Below are 14,514 nucleotides of genomic sequence, written 5' to 3'. Positions count from 1 at the left end.
GCGAGATTCTCACGCAGATTTTTTTTAATTCGTGCGGTGAATTAGTGTTCAGATAGCGCCCCTTGGAGATAGATTGCCTCCGCACGGGTTGCCAAGTTCATCTGTAACGTCATCAAGACTACCCTAGCAAGTTTACCACGTTTTGAACCACAGCATCCTATTTCGTTTCTTATTTTGGCGTAGAATCTTCCTGATTAGCTTGCAAAAATCGTATGGTGGTTGGATGCAGGGCATAGAAATCGCCAATTCTGAGTCCGATCATTTCCGCCCAACGATATGATACTGTTTTTCCTCTGCCCAAATCAATTAATATTTAATAATATTAACCGGCTCGGAAGAACATGTCGAGTTTAAACCCTTTAAATAATTTTGAATTTCAAAAACCTTTTTTTCCCGGACTTGTCAAAACTTTCCTCCAACTGACATACATACATTTCCACACAAGACATACGAACTCGTCTTTCTCTCCATATGGGCTCCCCAAGGGTTCCCGCTTTGAAGGCAGCAGATGTCTGCAAACAGATAGGCCCTGCCATAAATTTCTTTCGATGATACTGGCACGAGCAGGGAATTTTTTTATTCTGAGGGGAAATGGACTACTTGCTGACGTCACGAGCAGACTGCTGAGGCCTTCTATCGCGCTGGTTCAGCACACCAAATTTGCTGGAAAAATGACTTTTTTTTTTTGGTTCGGACGTAGAAATTTTGTCAAAATTTGTTTGTCCGGTGTTAGTTGCATTTAGTACTTCAAAGAAATAAAACATTGTTTTTTTGTTTTTATTTTGTATATACAAAATTGGAAGTATGCTCTATATGGTACAAGTCTATGGATTACAGCGACTCTACAAGAAGGCAATGCAGTAATTCGATGGAGTACTAGCTCTAAATGTGTCTGTTCGCTACGAAAGCAGGCTCAAGTAGAAACGCAGCATAAACCTCACATTTCCATCTAGTATTAGCGTTCTAATTCAATCATCCGGCCGGTTGAGTTATCCAGTGCGGACGAGATTGTGATCAAAAGTGTACTCGAGAGAAAAAGTAAGAGGATAGAGACGGGCGTGATGAATCCAGCGATCTATTTTCATGCGTTTTGACAGTAAAATCATCAATGGTATGCATATGAAACAACGCGAAGCGTTTCCTACGATTCTACGTAGCCGGCAGGGCCCATAGGGTCGCCGTCTTGTCGGCACTGGTGGTGATGAAAGTGAACTCTTTCGGATGCCATCGCGCTTGGATCACCTTGTCGGAATGCTCGGCGACGGTCACGCTCGGTAATTCTTGTGTCAAGTCACCTGGAATAGGAAAAATTGGACTGGTGAGATACACATGTCAAAAGTTGATGCAAATGGAAACGAAATTATTGTCGTTTTTGTAGAATTTTTTTTGCGTTGCACACACTCTCACGTAATTATAAATCACTTTGTATGTCCCTCCAGTGGCGCCGGAGGTGCTGTGGGTGCTCGAGCACCCACGGTAATTTGTGGCACGGGTCTGAGCACCCCCAGAATTTATTGAGAAATCGTAATTTCCAATATAAAGCTCAAGACGAGCACCCACAGGTTCGAAACATTTCCGACGCCCCTGTGTCCCTCTGTGTATTCAAGTCCTCACCAGTTTCTCCCAATATCGATGTACTCAGGGGATGTTGCCAGAAATTTCTTTTGGAAAAAAAACAAAAATTGGTATTTCGAGGGTGATAGGGCAAAAAACTTATTAGTCAGTCGTTTTTCTTTTTCACATTTCAGGGATGTACAGACAGGGACGGGTCTAAGTATTTTGCGGCCCGGTGCAAAAAAAAAAATTCGGCCCCTCTGAACCGGGGTTTTCCGATACTCCAAGGTGTCCATGGGTACTCTGGTGAACGAGAACGACAGTAAAACTCCTTCGTAGTCATAAAAAATGTCTTTTGCCAATAAATATGGACAAAGTGTGTCCGCTTCCCAGTGATAAAATTGCAAGTGAGCCCCCAGGCACTCGAAGATTTGGGGCTCTCAGGGCTAGAAAACTGATTATCTACCCAGGCCCTCGACCTTTTAGGTTAGTTTTAGAGGTTCTCTATCTTGAACTGAATTTTAAGGTATTGCTTTGCTAAGAAGCTGAAGTCAAAATGTAATCAAAACATTTTTATCCCGTTTTGCGGTCCGGCCGCCCAGGTCTCGCTTCCCTGCTTGAGATTTTACAATGCAAAGAATGCTATAAATGCGGTGGCTATTTCATCACCCACACAGCCAAGGACGTATGAGCTCGGAGTTTGCATTCACGATGTTCTGTTCCACAAATACAGATTGATTCATTGTGGACAGCCTTTGCAATATGCGATGTTGCTTGCTACCTTGAGAACCCCTCTCCCCCAACATCAACTTTCTAACGGGAATCTCAGACTTATAGCGTTCATGTCGGAAACTAGTCAAGACTCCCACGGAAGTCCAGAACGCCATATTAGGTGCAGAAACCCAACCCGTTTCTCCCCATCTCATCAGTCACAAAGCCCACCCGAATAGTACGAGAAGGGCCAGATGTACAGGGTTCCAGCGTGGCCCAACCCCTCGGGGTGAAAGGCTTATAACCCATTAGGGACAGAGCCTGGTCGTCGACTGGTCTTACAGTTACAGATGTACAGGGTGCCCTGTAAGTGCACCGTCCGAGTACTATATTACCTTGGAGGTTTGTCAGCGAGACTTTGCAGTCGTAGGAGCCAGTGAGCAGATAAAAGGCCTTCGGTGACAGCCTGACACTGCGCACGTCAGCTGTATGGCATTTGAATGTCTGCAGAACTCGATTGCCTCTCATGTCGTAGAGGAGACACGAAGAGTCTTCTTGACCGGCGACCAGAAGTCGCCCGGAAGGGTCGACGCAAATCGATGCGACAGCGCTTCCTGAAATACGAGAATATGATTAGTAGGTCGATAGCTTTTTGAGCAGAAAAAAATTATATCAATATAATACAAATACAATGCCACAACAGGCGAAATGCCCAACGAGGTGGCTGAAAAAGATGCCCATAACAAATATGGATGCCATATATTTCTGAAATGCAGCAACCCAATTAAAAATACAATTACAAAAACCATACAGGGTGTCCCGTAAGTGCTAGCACGGTCTTTATCTCATCAACCGTTCGTCGTAGAGGTAAGATTCCAATTAGAAAAATGCGCAACAGGCGTCCGAAAATTCCCTGTACCAGTTTTGACATTGAAAATACAGTAAAACGCCTCTTAACGAGGGCAAGAGACACCCCCCTCGGATGCGGTTACCCCTCTTTAACGGCCATGAAATAATTATCCCGTGTATAATAAAATTATGTATTTCAAATCCCCCCCCGATTAACGGCCGCCCCTCTTTCACGGACAAACTTTTTGCCCGACGGTGTCCGCAAAAGAGAGGTTTTACGGTATAGTGTGTCACGAAATAAGAAATCTAAATTTTTATTCCCCCTTTCCCGTTCTCTAACTTCCAATTAAAAAAAGTTGTTGCCCTGTCTCTCCAAGTCTCCAAGGGAAATATTCATAGATATTCGAAGAACGTATGAAATTTAGGAAAGAACAGCGTTAAATGCGGATGAAATGGTTTTTCCGCATTTAACGCTGTTCTTTTCCATCTTTTCCATTTTTATTTTGAATTCGAATATCTGTGAATATTTCCATTGGAAACTTTTTTTTTTGGCATCAGGAGAGACAGGGCAACAACTTTTTTAATTGGAAGTTAGAGAAGGGGGGGGCGAATAAAAATTTAGATTTCTTATTTCGTAATTGTATCGAATTCTCGATTTTTGAAGTATTGAGTTCGCTTAGAGAGATACGAAGCCCAGGAGATTAAATATGAAGTACATAATTAGCCGGACCTATTTTTTTGGGTTGGATAAACATGAAATAACATTGGTTTCAGCTTTTTATTTATATCTTCTCAAGCATGAAAATTAATGTCTCCGTATTGTCTTTTGATATTCAACTGCATAAAAATTCATGTACGGGGTGATTATAAAAAAACTATCCCGACATATGGGCCCCCTAACTATCATACCATTCACAGCTCAAGAATGATATGGAAAACAACAGTGTCACTCTAACAGTTACGGTTACAGTGAGAAAATTTTGAAAATGTCAAATGGCAACACCAAGTTTTTTGTATTGGAATGCGATCTCCATACTGAAAAACACTAAATAGCGTTGGAATGGCACCTGTAGCACGAAAATCCCCGGAGCTAGGAAAGTAAAAAGAACTTTGCCGTGTGTTCGTTTCCTTCGTCACACCGTTTCTTCGGCTGAGATCCCAGCCTGATTAGTCCTCCACAAAGTCATGTGGAAAATTTGTGAAACACAATAAAATGCTTTATTTTATGCTGCTTCTCTGTCCTTATTGGTTGTCCTCACTTTTAGCCTATCTACCGCCGGTGATTTTCATGCTACAGTTGCCGTTCGAACGCTATTTAGGGGTTTTCACAATGGAGATCACATTCCAATACAAAAAACTTGGTGTTGCCATTTGATTATTCTCACTGTAACCGTAACTGTTAGAGTGACACCGTTGTTTTCCATATCATTCTTGAGCGCATACATCAAAATACCTTATGCCAAAATTTCATTCAGTTTCTGTGAATGGTATGATAGTTAGGGGCCCATATGTCGGGATAGTTTTTTTATAATCACCCTGTATATAATTTATTTATTTACAATAACCCCAGAAGGCATGAAATGCACTTATACTGGAAGAAAATAATAATAATAATAGTCAGAACGGGAAGCACTTCGCATACGGAGTCGAGTCGAAATCTTCAATAGCGGAAGCAAATCTTGCGTAGGGGGCGCATACAAGTTCTGATGGAAGACTGTACCATATTCTCGCCACACGGCATCAATATCCGTGGAAAAAGCAATCCCTTCTAGCCATTGGTATTCTTATTTGGAAGCGATGCCTACGTAGGTTAACTCGCCTGTCTATGATCTCAAAGAAAGGCTCTCTCGATGGTAGATAAACAATTTGGTGGACTAGTTTGTAGCACATCTTCAAATCTGCAGCGATTCTACGCCATTCTAGCGAGTGTAACCCCAGAAATTGAAGTCTCTGGCAATAAGATAGGCCGCTCATGCCAGGTATTCGTTTAGTAAACGACCTCTGTGGCTTTTCGAGGAGCTTTATGTCCTTGATTTTGTAAGGGCTCCATACTTGCGAACAGAACTCCAGAGTCGGGCGAACGTACACACAGAAAGCATATGACAGCGCATCACACTTACGGTATGCCGTACATAACATATATGAAATTCTATTAGCTTTGCAGACTATGCCATGATAATGATCAGTGAAATCCCGAATGCTGCTCATTGCAAAACCTAAATCCACGCATGTATCCAACTGCTGTAACGTTTCATTACCTAGTTGGTAATATTTAGGATCGGTTAAACAGGTTTGTAATATTAGGATGTTTTAAAATTATGGGTCCGTAAAGTACATCGAAGAAATTCCACAGCTTTGATTAAGCATTTTTTGAAGTAGAAATAGGCAGATGGATAACTTGAAGTTCGGGGCGAAGCGGATCGAAATGCCTAACGACCCTTTAAAAAAGGAAAAATATTCATTTCTAACGTCTTTGAATCTAGATTTCTTTATTTAATGATTCGCGCAGGAAGTCGCCATATTGGTTAACTTGGACACGGTTTGTATGTCCATCAAAGAAAAAGGGAGATATCACGTGATCCGCAAAGCCTCATTGTTTCTTCAATGTATCCCCGGGCACAGCGCCAGGTATTATAGCAAGTAAAATATATAATACACTCTGCCCATGAAAAATATTAAGGAGTGGCTGTCTTATTCTAAGTATGGATAGCTTCTCGATTTACCGCACAACATGTGTTTATCGTATTTCTTTTTAAACGTAATTAACTATTGCAGTTATTAACAACCCTATTAGAGAAAATTCCCTGCGGCACCACAACCTGGAATTCTCCCTTAATACTGGTGTCCCCTTGTCGAAGCAGTTGATTTACGGCGTTATTAACGGTCCATCCTATCCATCCAATTGAAAATTTTAAACCCTTCGATCATATCCCCCGAACACCTGCGTTCTTTCAATGTAAACATATTGAAGAATTAATACTATATTACTTGCATAGACGTAAGCAGGATTTTCTCAGGTGAGGGTGTTCTACGTTTTTTCCTGCAGAATAACATAAGCTCGGGTCGGAGGTGGGGGTGATTATAATCCCCTCCCCCATCCACCTTTGCGTGCGCCAATGGTTACTTTGGCTGCATGTTTAAGTCCTCATGGCTTGAAAATCCAAAAGATTTGTCTCACCAGGTCCACCGGCACCAGCTGGCTTAGCTGGTATGAGGTTTACGCAACCTCGGGTCCTCATGTCCCAGAAGCGCACGGTCCTGTCCTGAGAGCTGCTCACGAACATCACTCCTCCCCAGGTGTACAAGGATAGAATCTGACCTGCGTAAAATATTAAGAAAATTGTTTCCGAATTTGAGTAACGTATATGGATGCACATCGGATATGAAACATCACAACTGACGTGTAGTGCAGCCATACAACAGAACTGTCACCTTACCCGTGTGTCCAGTCAGCGCTTGGAACGGCATCGCCGTTTCGCAGTCCGTGACGTAGATTTTGTTGTCTCCGGAGCCGCCGCTGATCAGGAGATTTGAGCGGTTGCTGAGGTCCTCCATAAAGCACATGTCCCTCACTGTACCTCCGTGCATCGTTAAGGGCATAGCTGTATCTGTTTGGAAAAGAATTAATTACGCAACTGTTTTTGAAAACCTTTAAAGTATCTTTTGTCTGATCAGTTGTAATTACAAGACGTGTACAGGAAACTGGCTATACGATGACTTAGCTACGATGATGATAGCTATGACAATAATACAAATTTTTCGTTGAACGGTGGCATCAGACAATTGGGCACACACTTCCGGTCATAGTAGGCGAATACAGAAGGGATAGGGCGATGACACCCCCCCCCTTCTGTATATATCCGCCTACTATATTGGTACACACCAATCGTGTGACTCTCGCCTACTTATGACCGGAAGGGTGTCGGTTCCGGGGGTACGTGTGGCTCCCAGCGTATTCATGTTGTCAGAGTCGTGATTGTCTCGTGTTCTTGCTGGTGCCACCATCCGTCTTGTATATTTTGGAGTGAAGATGGTAAATGCTCGAATTTTTATGATATGTAAGTATCGTGTTGTGTAAGTCTGCTCTTCGCGGAGAGACTTTCTCGAACGGGCGACTGGCTCGCATTCTCGCCTTGAAGTTGGGAATCCGGAGGTAAACCAACTTCACAGCCGACCATCAGTGTGCCGACAACAAGGGTTAGCACCCGGATCCTCATACGATGAGAATCCAGCACGATGCTCACACGAACGCACAGTGACTGAAATTAGTGATGCCATTCATATTTCGTATTGTGAGCGAAGAGTAACGATTGAATATTTGTAGGGTCTGTGATGTGATACTGGACTACTTAGTACCACTCAATGCTACTCGTGGAAATAAAGAGCTGAAATTGGCACGGGTGCAAACGCAAAAAAAAGTCAATGTAAATCTTTAAGAATTGTATGAGGCATATTTAACGACGTCACGTTCAATTGTTCTTTTCCACAGCGTCATAATGCAGCTCTAGCGCGGTATTAACATATTTTCAGAAATTCTAGGAACATGACGAAAACAGCATTTTCTCACAGAATATGCCATCATTTGTGCCTCTATTACTCACGAATACGTGTGATGATGAAGGTAAAATATCTGGGAATCCGTTGAGTACATAGGTGCATACATTTTGTAAGAGGGCTGAGCCCTAACCTTCCCAATAATTTCTGGGGGGGGGGAAACCCAATGCAATGCACCCTAACACTCCTGCATACGCCCTTGAGTCCCATATATACGGGACGACCAGCAACTTTCGATCCGCCCTCCAAAGTTTTCTTCATGTCGGCGCCTCTGGTTAAGTATGGTGATGCACGTTCTTATATTATATCTGTCATATAATGTATACCTGCCATCAAAGTCAAATAAAAAGTTTTCTGATGAAAAACAGTTGTACTTTAAGAATTAATAAATAAACACGAAATGGATAACTTAATAACTAAACAAGTCGTAAAAGTGTCACATTCCACAGCCCTAATCACGTGTGTAATGAGAGGCACTGGCCTAGAAAAGTCAAGACTAGTGCAATAAGGAGTAAAAAGAGTGTTAGAGTAAGATTTACGGAAAATTCACCGACAACAGTTCGACGTGAGTTGGTGAGTGAGAGAGGAATGACCTAGTCCGTGATTCAGTATATGATACGGTAAGTCAGTGAGTGAGAGACACACACGGTGATTAGAGTTGGTGAGTGTTATGATGAGCGACCCAGTGGTGAACTGAAGGATGTAACGAGTGGCCGAGTGACAATGAGCTACATAGTCAGGGAGTAACAGAGTAAGTGACATAGTGAGTGAGTGATATAATGAGTAACCCAGTGAGTGAATGAGCGATATTGACTGAATGAGCAAGCAAGAGTGAGCTTGCTCTAGTGACAGGCTGGTTTCGCTTATCATTCATTCACTCTCACTCACTCGCGCAATCATTTGTTCACTCGTTCACTTGCTACCCTCGATGATCCACTTACTCGTGTCGAACTCTGATGTCGGTGAAATAATTTTCCAATGGAAGGAATTTTTCCATTCGGTGAATTGTTGGTCGGTGAATTTTCCTGGCTGTGAATTATTTTCGGTTAACTTTCCGGACAACGTTAGAGCAATCCACGCCAATGTCAAGATCACTAATGCTAAGTAGTAATGGGATCCATCGTAAGATGAAGAAAAAACAAATCACGTTGTGTGTCGTAAGAAATCATGTAATCACTTCGCATACCTTCTATGTGGAAAGTGGACGGATTGAATTTCATCAGTTTGATGGTCTTGTCGTTTGATCCAGTCGCCAACAAGTCGCCGGTAGCATTCCAGGCCAGGCAGTAGATGGATCCCTTGTGCTGCTTTTGCTTCTTGAACAGTATGCTCGGTTCTCTGGCTTCGTGATCCGGTCTGCGGGGGCATTAAAAAAATAAAACGCTCAGAAATCGGATTAAAAAATTACAAGGGAAATGAATCCTGTCATAAGTTGAGAAGTTTCCCGTCCCTGGATTATACAAAAATCAAGTATGCGTTGGATTAAAAAATCACTCACTTCCTCCACTTCGCATGGGCCCCCACATCCTGAAGCAGGGCCCCTAGGCTGGAATTTTTTACGCGTCCCCCCCCCCCGTTTATGATGAATTTATAGCGTGAAAAAACAAAAAAAATGATTAAAATTCTCCCGAGCCCCAGGGCTGGAGCCTTGTCAGCCCACCCCCAGGGACTTAAAAAAATGCTCGAAAGGCGTTCAAAATTTACCCTGTACCAGTTTTGAGAGTGAAAATACACTGTGACACAAAATAAAAAAATAAAAAATCGACCATGACTAAGCGTGTGTAAAGTTGTCGTGTCTAACTGGAGTGCGCCCAGGCCTAGAAGACAAAACCAAAATTTTTTGCCTTTTCTACTATTTGGAAGGAATTTCTAGAGAAAGAAACTAGCAGTATGAAGATATTAAAAATTGTTTCGAAACATGGGACTATGACCGATTTTAAAAAAAAAAAAAAGGTAGATGGTGTGATGGTAGTCTATTCCATATTCTGGCTGATCTGCATCTGAAGCAGCCTCCTCTGGCCCTCGGGATCTGTATTTGATACGGTTGTCTCTCCGCGGGTTAACCCGGCGGTCAGTGATGACAAAAAATGGGACGCCAGATGGTAAATATAACATGTTATGGGCCATTTTATAACACATTTCCAAGTCGGAAACAATTCTACGCCCTTCTAGGGAATGTAGACCAATAACTCCAAGCTTCTCAGAGTAGTACAGTCTGCCCAGGCCTGGCAATCGTTTTGTAAAAGATCTTTGGAGCTTTTCTAAGAGCATTTATGTCTGCTTTTATATGTGCTCCTGACCGGTGGGCCGGACACGTACATGGAAAGCATGTACTAGGGTGAATGAGTCACATCTACGGTAGGCCGTACCTAGCAAATATGCAGTTGTATCAGCCCTGCAAACCATTTCCCTATAATGATCGGCAAAATCCAGAGAACCGTTGATTAATATGCTCAAAATCTGAGCAGATATTAAATTGCTGTAAAGGTTCTTTGTGCCTATCCGAAAGTGGTCACGGTCAGCATGTCTGCCCAGATGCAGTGATCCACACTTTGAAGTAGAGATCGGTAGATTGTTTCGTGAGCTTCCACTGAAGAATCTGATGGCATGCATTTTGTAAGCCCATTATATTTTCATCTGTGGCAAACAGCTTTACATCATCTGCATATTGTAATGTGGGTATTAGTGATACCGCTTGGGTAATATATCGTATGTGAACGGGGTAAACAGAGTCGGACTGAACCCTGAACCACTCCACTGGGAACCTGCCTTTCGCTGGAGGTAATGCTCGTAACTCACACACGGTGAACCCTATGTGACAGTAGACCGTGGAATGTTCTGACCACCTCGTCAGGAATTCACAATCCAGCTAACTTTCTTAGAAGAAGCAGGCCAAATCATAGTGAAGATTTACTATTATTATTTTCTTTTCGTGATTGAAAATTAACTCAACAATAATTGTGTTCACTAGCCTGGATCAACAACTATCCCTTGAATGGATTTTCTTTGTTTGTATAATGTACGTTTTCTTATAATGCGGGATGTACAAAATTGCAATTGAAGAAATTCCAAAAAATCTGACAAAAATGTTCAGCATTATTTCAAGCGTGCAGCCTTAATTGCTTTAATTGTTTAATATATTCCTAAATTAGTTTACATCTAGTGAATTAGGTGAGTGAAATGAATAAAATATATTTTTTGGGCATCAATAAATGTTTTTTTTCATAAAGTAATAAATTACATTTGAAAATATTCGATTAATCGATTACAATTTTGTGATTAACCAGTTAAAAATTTTGATCGATTCCCAGCTCTACTTTTTGAGCATTTTTTAAACTTACCTCCACGACAGGTGGTTGATGAGATAAAGACCGCATCAGCACTTACAGGACACCCTGTATGTACTAAAAGAGACCAGAGACTTTGCTGTGGCGTCGAATAAAATTTTTACGTTGCGCAAATTATGACACACACAAACCCCCCCAATATACGACATCACGCGGAAATGAAAATCAATTATGGCCAAGACATTGCTATTAGGTTATTAGACTACGACTCCAATAAACGAGACACGACGTGTTCAACTCACCTGAGCTCTTTAAGCCAATTTGGGTAAGCGCAAATGCGTAGAGATTTGCTATTCGATCCGACGGCGTAATACTCCCCAGATGGATGGAATTCCACCGTCCGAACGGCCAACTCATCCTCGAGTGTCGTCACGGGCACGAAATTCTGCTTGTGCTGGACGCCGTCGCCGTGGTCGCCGCTGCTGCTCCCCGGGCTCGAACTCAAGTTGCTCGAACTCAGCTAAAGAAAAAAGAGAAACATACACAGTCCGTGAATAATCCTCTCGTGATTCAATTTCTTGAAACAAGGCGGAAAAACGGATCGCCATTCTAATATCCCTATCTGTCTTAGCCTCACCCTGCAAGCCTTTTTCGGAGAAAACTTATCACCAGATCCCGCCTGGAATTTCTCCTTGGACTTACGCACGGTCGCATCGTGAACGGGACACGAACCGGCGACGGCACTAGATGGCATCGGTAACGTCCAGCAGTTCGCGTGCTGCCACGTGTAGTACTGTTGTCCGCAGCACGGGACGAACATGATGTTTTCGTTTGCCCAAGAATCCTTTTCAAATACGATCCTTCAAAGAAAACCTTCGCTACGTCACATGGACGTAAATATCCGAACACATAAGTCAGTAGAGAAAATCGTAAAGACCAAACTCTATACGGCTATGTAGACATCCTAGTGTTGCAATGTTCATATCATGTTAAGATTTGAGCGGCGCTTAAGCTTCAAAAAAGACTTCGCTACGTCACATGGACGTAAATATCCGAACACATAAGTCAGTAGAAAATCGTCCAGACCAAACTCTATACGGCTATGTAGACATCCTTGTATTGCGATCTTGTATCACGTTAAGATTTGCGCGGCACTTCAGCTCTCTTCTCTCATATTCGTATGAACAAATCGGGTTGGAACCTCACGTTTTTTGTCATCCACGTCCCTATGGGCTATTGATGACGGGCCGTCTACTTTCGCCAGAGGAGGGCACTAGGCATCGCGTGCGTAACCATTGCAGAGCGATTGATGTTCGGTGCGTGGTAACTTTACGAGAGCGAGAGTGACAAGCCGGTTCGTTCACTACGGTGGTAGTGATGATGGTGGCCCTTTTTTTTTTTTCTCATTCGGTGGAAAAAGAAAGAAAAAGGGGCCATTAGGTTGGATGATTCCAAGTCACGCTTGTGTGGATTGTGGATGTATAAAAAGCTTCTCTCTTCTTTACCATCCTTAAAGCTTGTGGATGAAAAACTCATTTTATTTTTCACAAAAATAGGGAAAAAGTCAGCCTCTGTGGAGCTAATCTTCATTCTCTCACGGGTCGCTTCTCGTTTCCTCGATTATTCATTTTGCTTGTTTGCTTGTATGCGTGTGTCCTGTCCTCTATCATCGGAAAAAATCTGATATTCCCATCAGGAAATTTCAATCTGAATACGACGTCGCGATACAGACTCTATACCAGAAATATTCGTTTCCCGGAAATGAATTCTGTACTGCGATCTATAGAAGTTTTCAAAAGCCGTAAGACGACGAGCGGACGTCATGGACGAACATGCAGCATGCACTCGTGTGTGAGCCGAATAATTTTGTTTCAAAAAAAGAAAATAATAACGTGATCCACTCTCACGTATTCCCAAGGGATCAGCATGATCCGTCCAGGGAATTTGTTAGTGTTAGTAAACATCCATACTCCCGAACCGGGATTGGAACCCACACCTGCACAATGAGAGGCTAGTTCCCTAACCACTCGACTGCCAGGCGATCCCCCTTAAATCCTTCTTGGCGGGGGGGGGGGGGACTTAGGCGAAATGCAAGGGGCGGCAGCTCCCTGGGCACCAACATTTTTTTTAACACTTCCAGTACTAAACATTTACATGATCAGAGGCGGATTTTATGGTTGAGCTAGCTGACTGTGGGCCATAGGTGGTGATAGACTTGGAAGTCTGGAGGGGGGGGGGGATACGATGATGATGATGTCAGTTCATATATACATTAGATCAGTCGAGTCATTCTTTGACGCTGAGGGGGGGGGGGGGGCTTATCTCCGCCCGCTGAGCCTGTAAACGTTCCTCTGTTTGCTGGTAACTTTTTTTTCGTCACTGTTTCCCTCTTCTCACCTGGTCACTTTTTTTTTGTCGCTCACAGACATGGTCCATTGTTTTTAATGTCATTTTTTAATTTATTTGTATTATTATTTAATTTATTTCATTAACATTGTTTTTAATGTCATTTTTTGGTCATGCACACTGTTTTGGCCACTCACGGGTTTGCAAAACTCCCTAGATCACTCGCTTGGTCACTGACATGCTCGCAAACTCTAGGCCACTCGTTTGGTTGCTGACCAACCTAGTCCTTTGTTCTCTGGGAGGAGACGGATTTATGGTTTTTAAAATTTCTGCGCCCTTCTCCCCCCTTATACTAATTTTCTTGACCACTCATTTCTCAAATTTGCCGTCATGGGCCATAGCCCACCATGTCCCCCCCCCCCCCGTAAATACACCTCTGCACGTGAGATCATGCCTTTGAGCCATATCTTTGAGTCGATACAGATGTTGAGTAGACTTGAGGGAAAATACAGAACTTGGTTCAGAAATATATCAGGAAACAAAAATTTAGGTCAAGTGTGCGATTTGATGGCCTAATCAAGTGATTTTTCTGGAATGGTCAAATGAAGGGAAATTAAGAATTCGGCGTCCAGTCTGTAGAGTGCACTAGAAATGCCCCTTTAAAAATAACTTCTGAGATAAAAGTCGCCTCGTTATACTTCCTCTTTACAGGATATAAATGTCAGTAATGATGAATTACACCAGCTGGAATATGAATCGAGAAGTTTGACATAATTAAGAACGTAAAATGGCTTTGAGAGTGAAAATACAGTGTGCAACAAAATAAAACAGCCTACATTTTTTATACGGTCTTGTTGTCCTGTCTCTACTGATGCCAAAAAAAAAAAAAAAAAAAAAATTCATGTTTATAAGTGTAATATTCGAAAAAAAACAGAAGAAATTTGGGAAAGAACAGCGTTAAATGCGGGCAAAACGGATTTTATGCATTTAACGCTGTTACACACAGTATGGTCCCAGCCACCTCGTTGGGCATTTTGCCTGTTGTGGCGTTGTATTTGTATTTTCACTCTCAACGGAGGAAAAATTTGGGAAAGAACAGCGTTAAATGCGGGCAAAACGGGTTTTCCGCATTTAACGCCTGTTACACACTGTATTTTTACTCTCAAAGCCTGTTCCGGGTAATTTTTGAACACTATTTGAGCATTTTTTAAAT

At 42.4% G+C, this 14,514-nt stretch overlaps 1 protein-coding gene across 3 annotated transcripts in view; it reads right to left on the bottom strand.

Annotated features, from left to right (window-relative positions):
* Positions 1-756: 756 nt before the first annotated feature.
* The window catches only part of LOC149068371 (WD repeat-containing protein 47-like), a 57,535-nt gene continuing 43,777 nt past the window's right edge, over positions 757-14,514 (bottom strand). For 2 of the 3 annotated variants that reach the window (XM_089251546.1, XM_089251547.1), the window contains exons 2-7: positions 11,258-11,475; positions 8,855-9,024; positions 6,552-6,722; positions 6,293-6,433; positions 2,661-2,879; positions 757-1,295 (exon numbers count right to left, since the gene is read on the bottom strand). In XM_089251546.1, coding sequence (XP_089107672.1) covers positions 1,150-1,295; positions 2,661-2,879; positions 6,293-6,433; positions 6,552-6,722; positions 8,855-9,024; positions 11,258-11,475 — 1,065 coding nt within the window. In that variant the 3' untranslated portion in view covers positions 757-1,149. Of the gene's footprint in view, positions 1,296-2,660; positions 2,880-6,292; positions 6,434-6,551; positions 6,723-8,854; positions 9,025-11,257; positions 11,476-11,592; positions 11,868-14,514 lie in introns of those variants that run through there. The other variant, XM_089251545.1, reaches the window with a different exon arrangement.

The sequence above is a fragment of the Pholcus phalangioides genome, unplaced genomic scaffold (genome assembly GCF_987345545.1).
Source record: "Pholcus phalangioides strain wild (caught in Gottingen) unplaced genomic scaffold, Ppha-v1.0 ptg000027l_1, whole genome shotgun sequence".
NCBI classification, from domain to species: domain Eukaryota; kingdom Metazoa; phylum Arthropoda; class Arachnida; order Araneae; family Pholcidae; genus Pholcus; species Pholcus phalangioides.
Note: the sequence above shows the minus strand (reverse complement) of the source record. Positions and strands in the feature narration are given on the sequence as shown.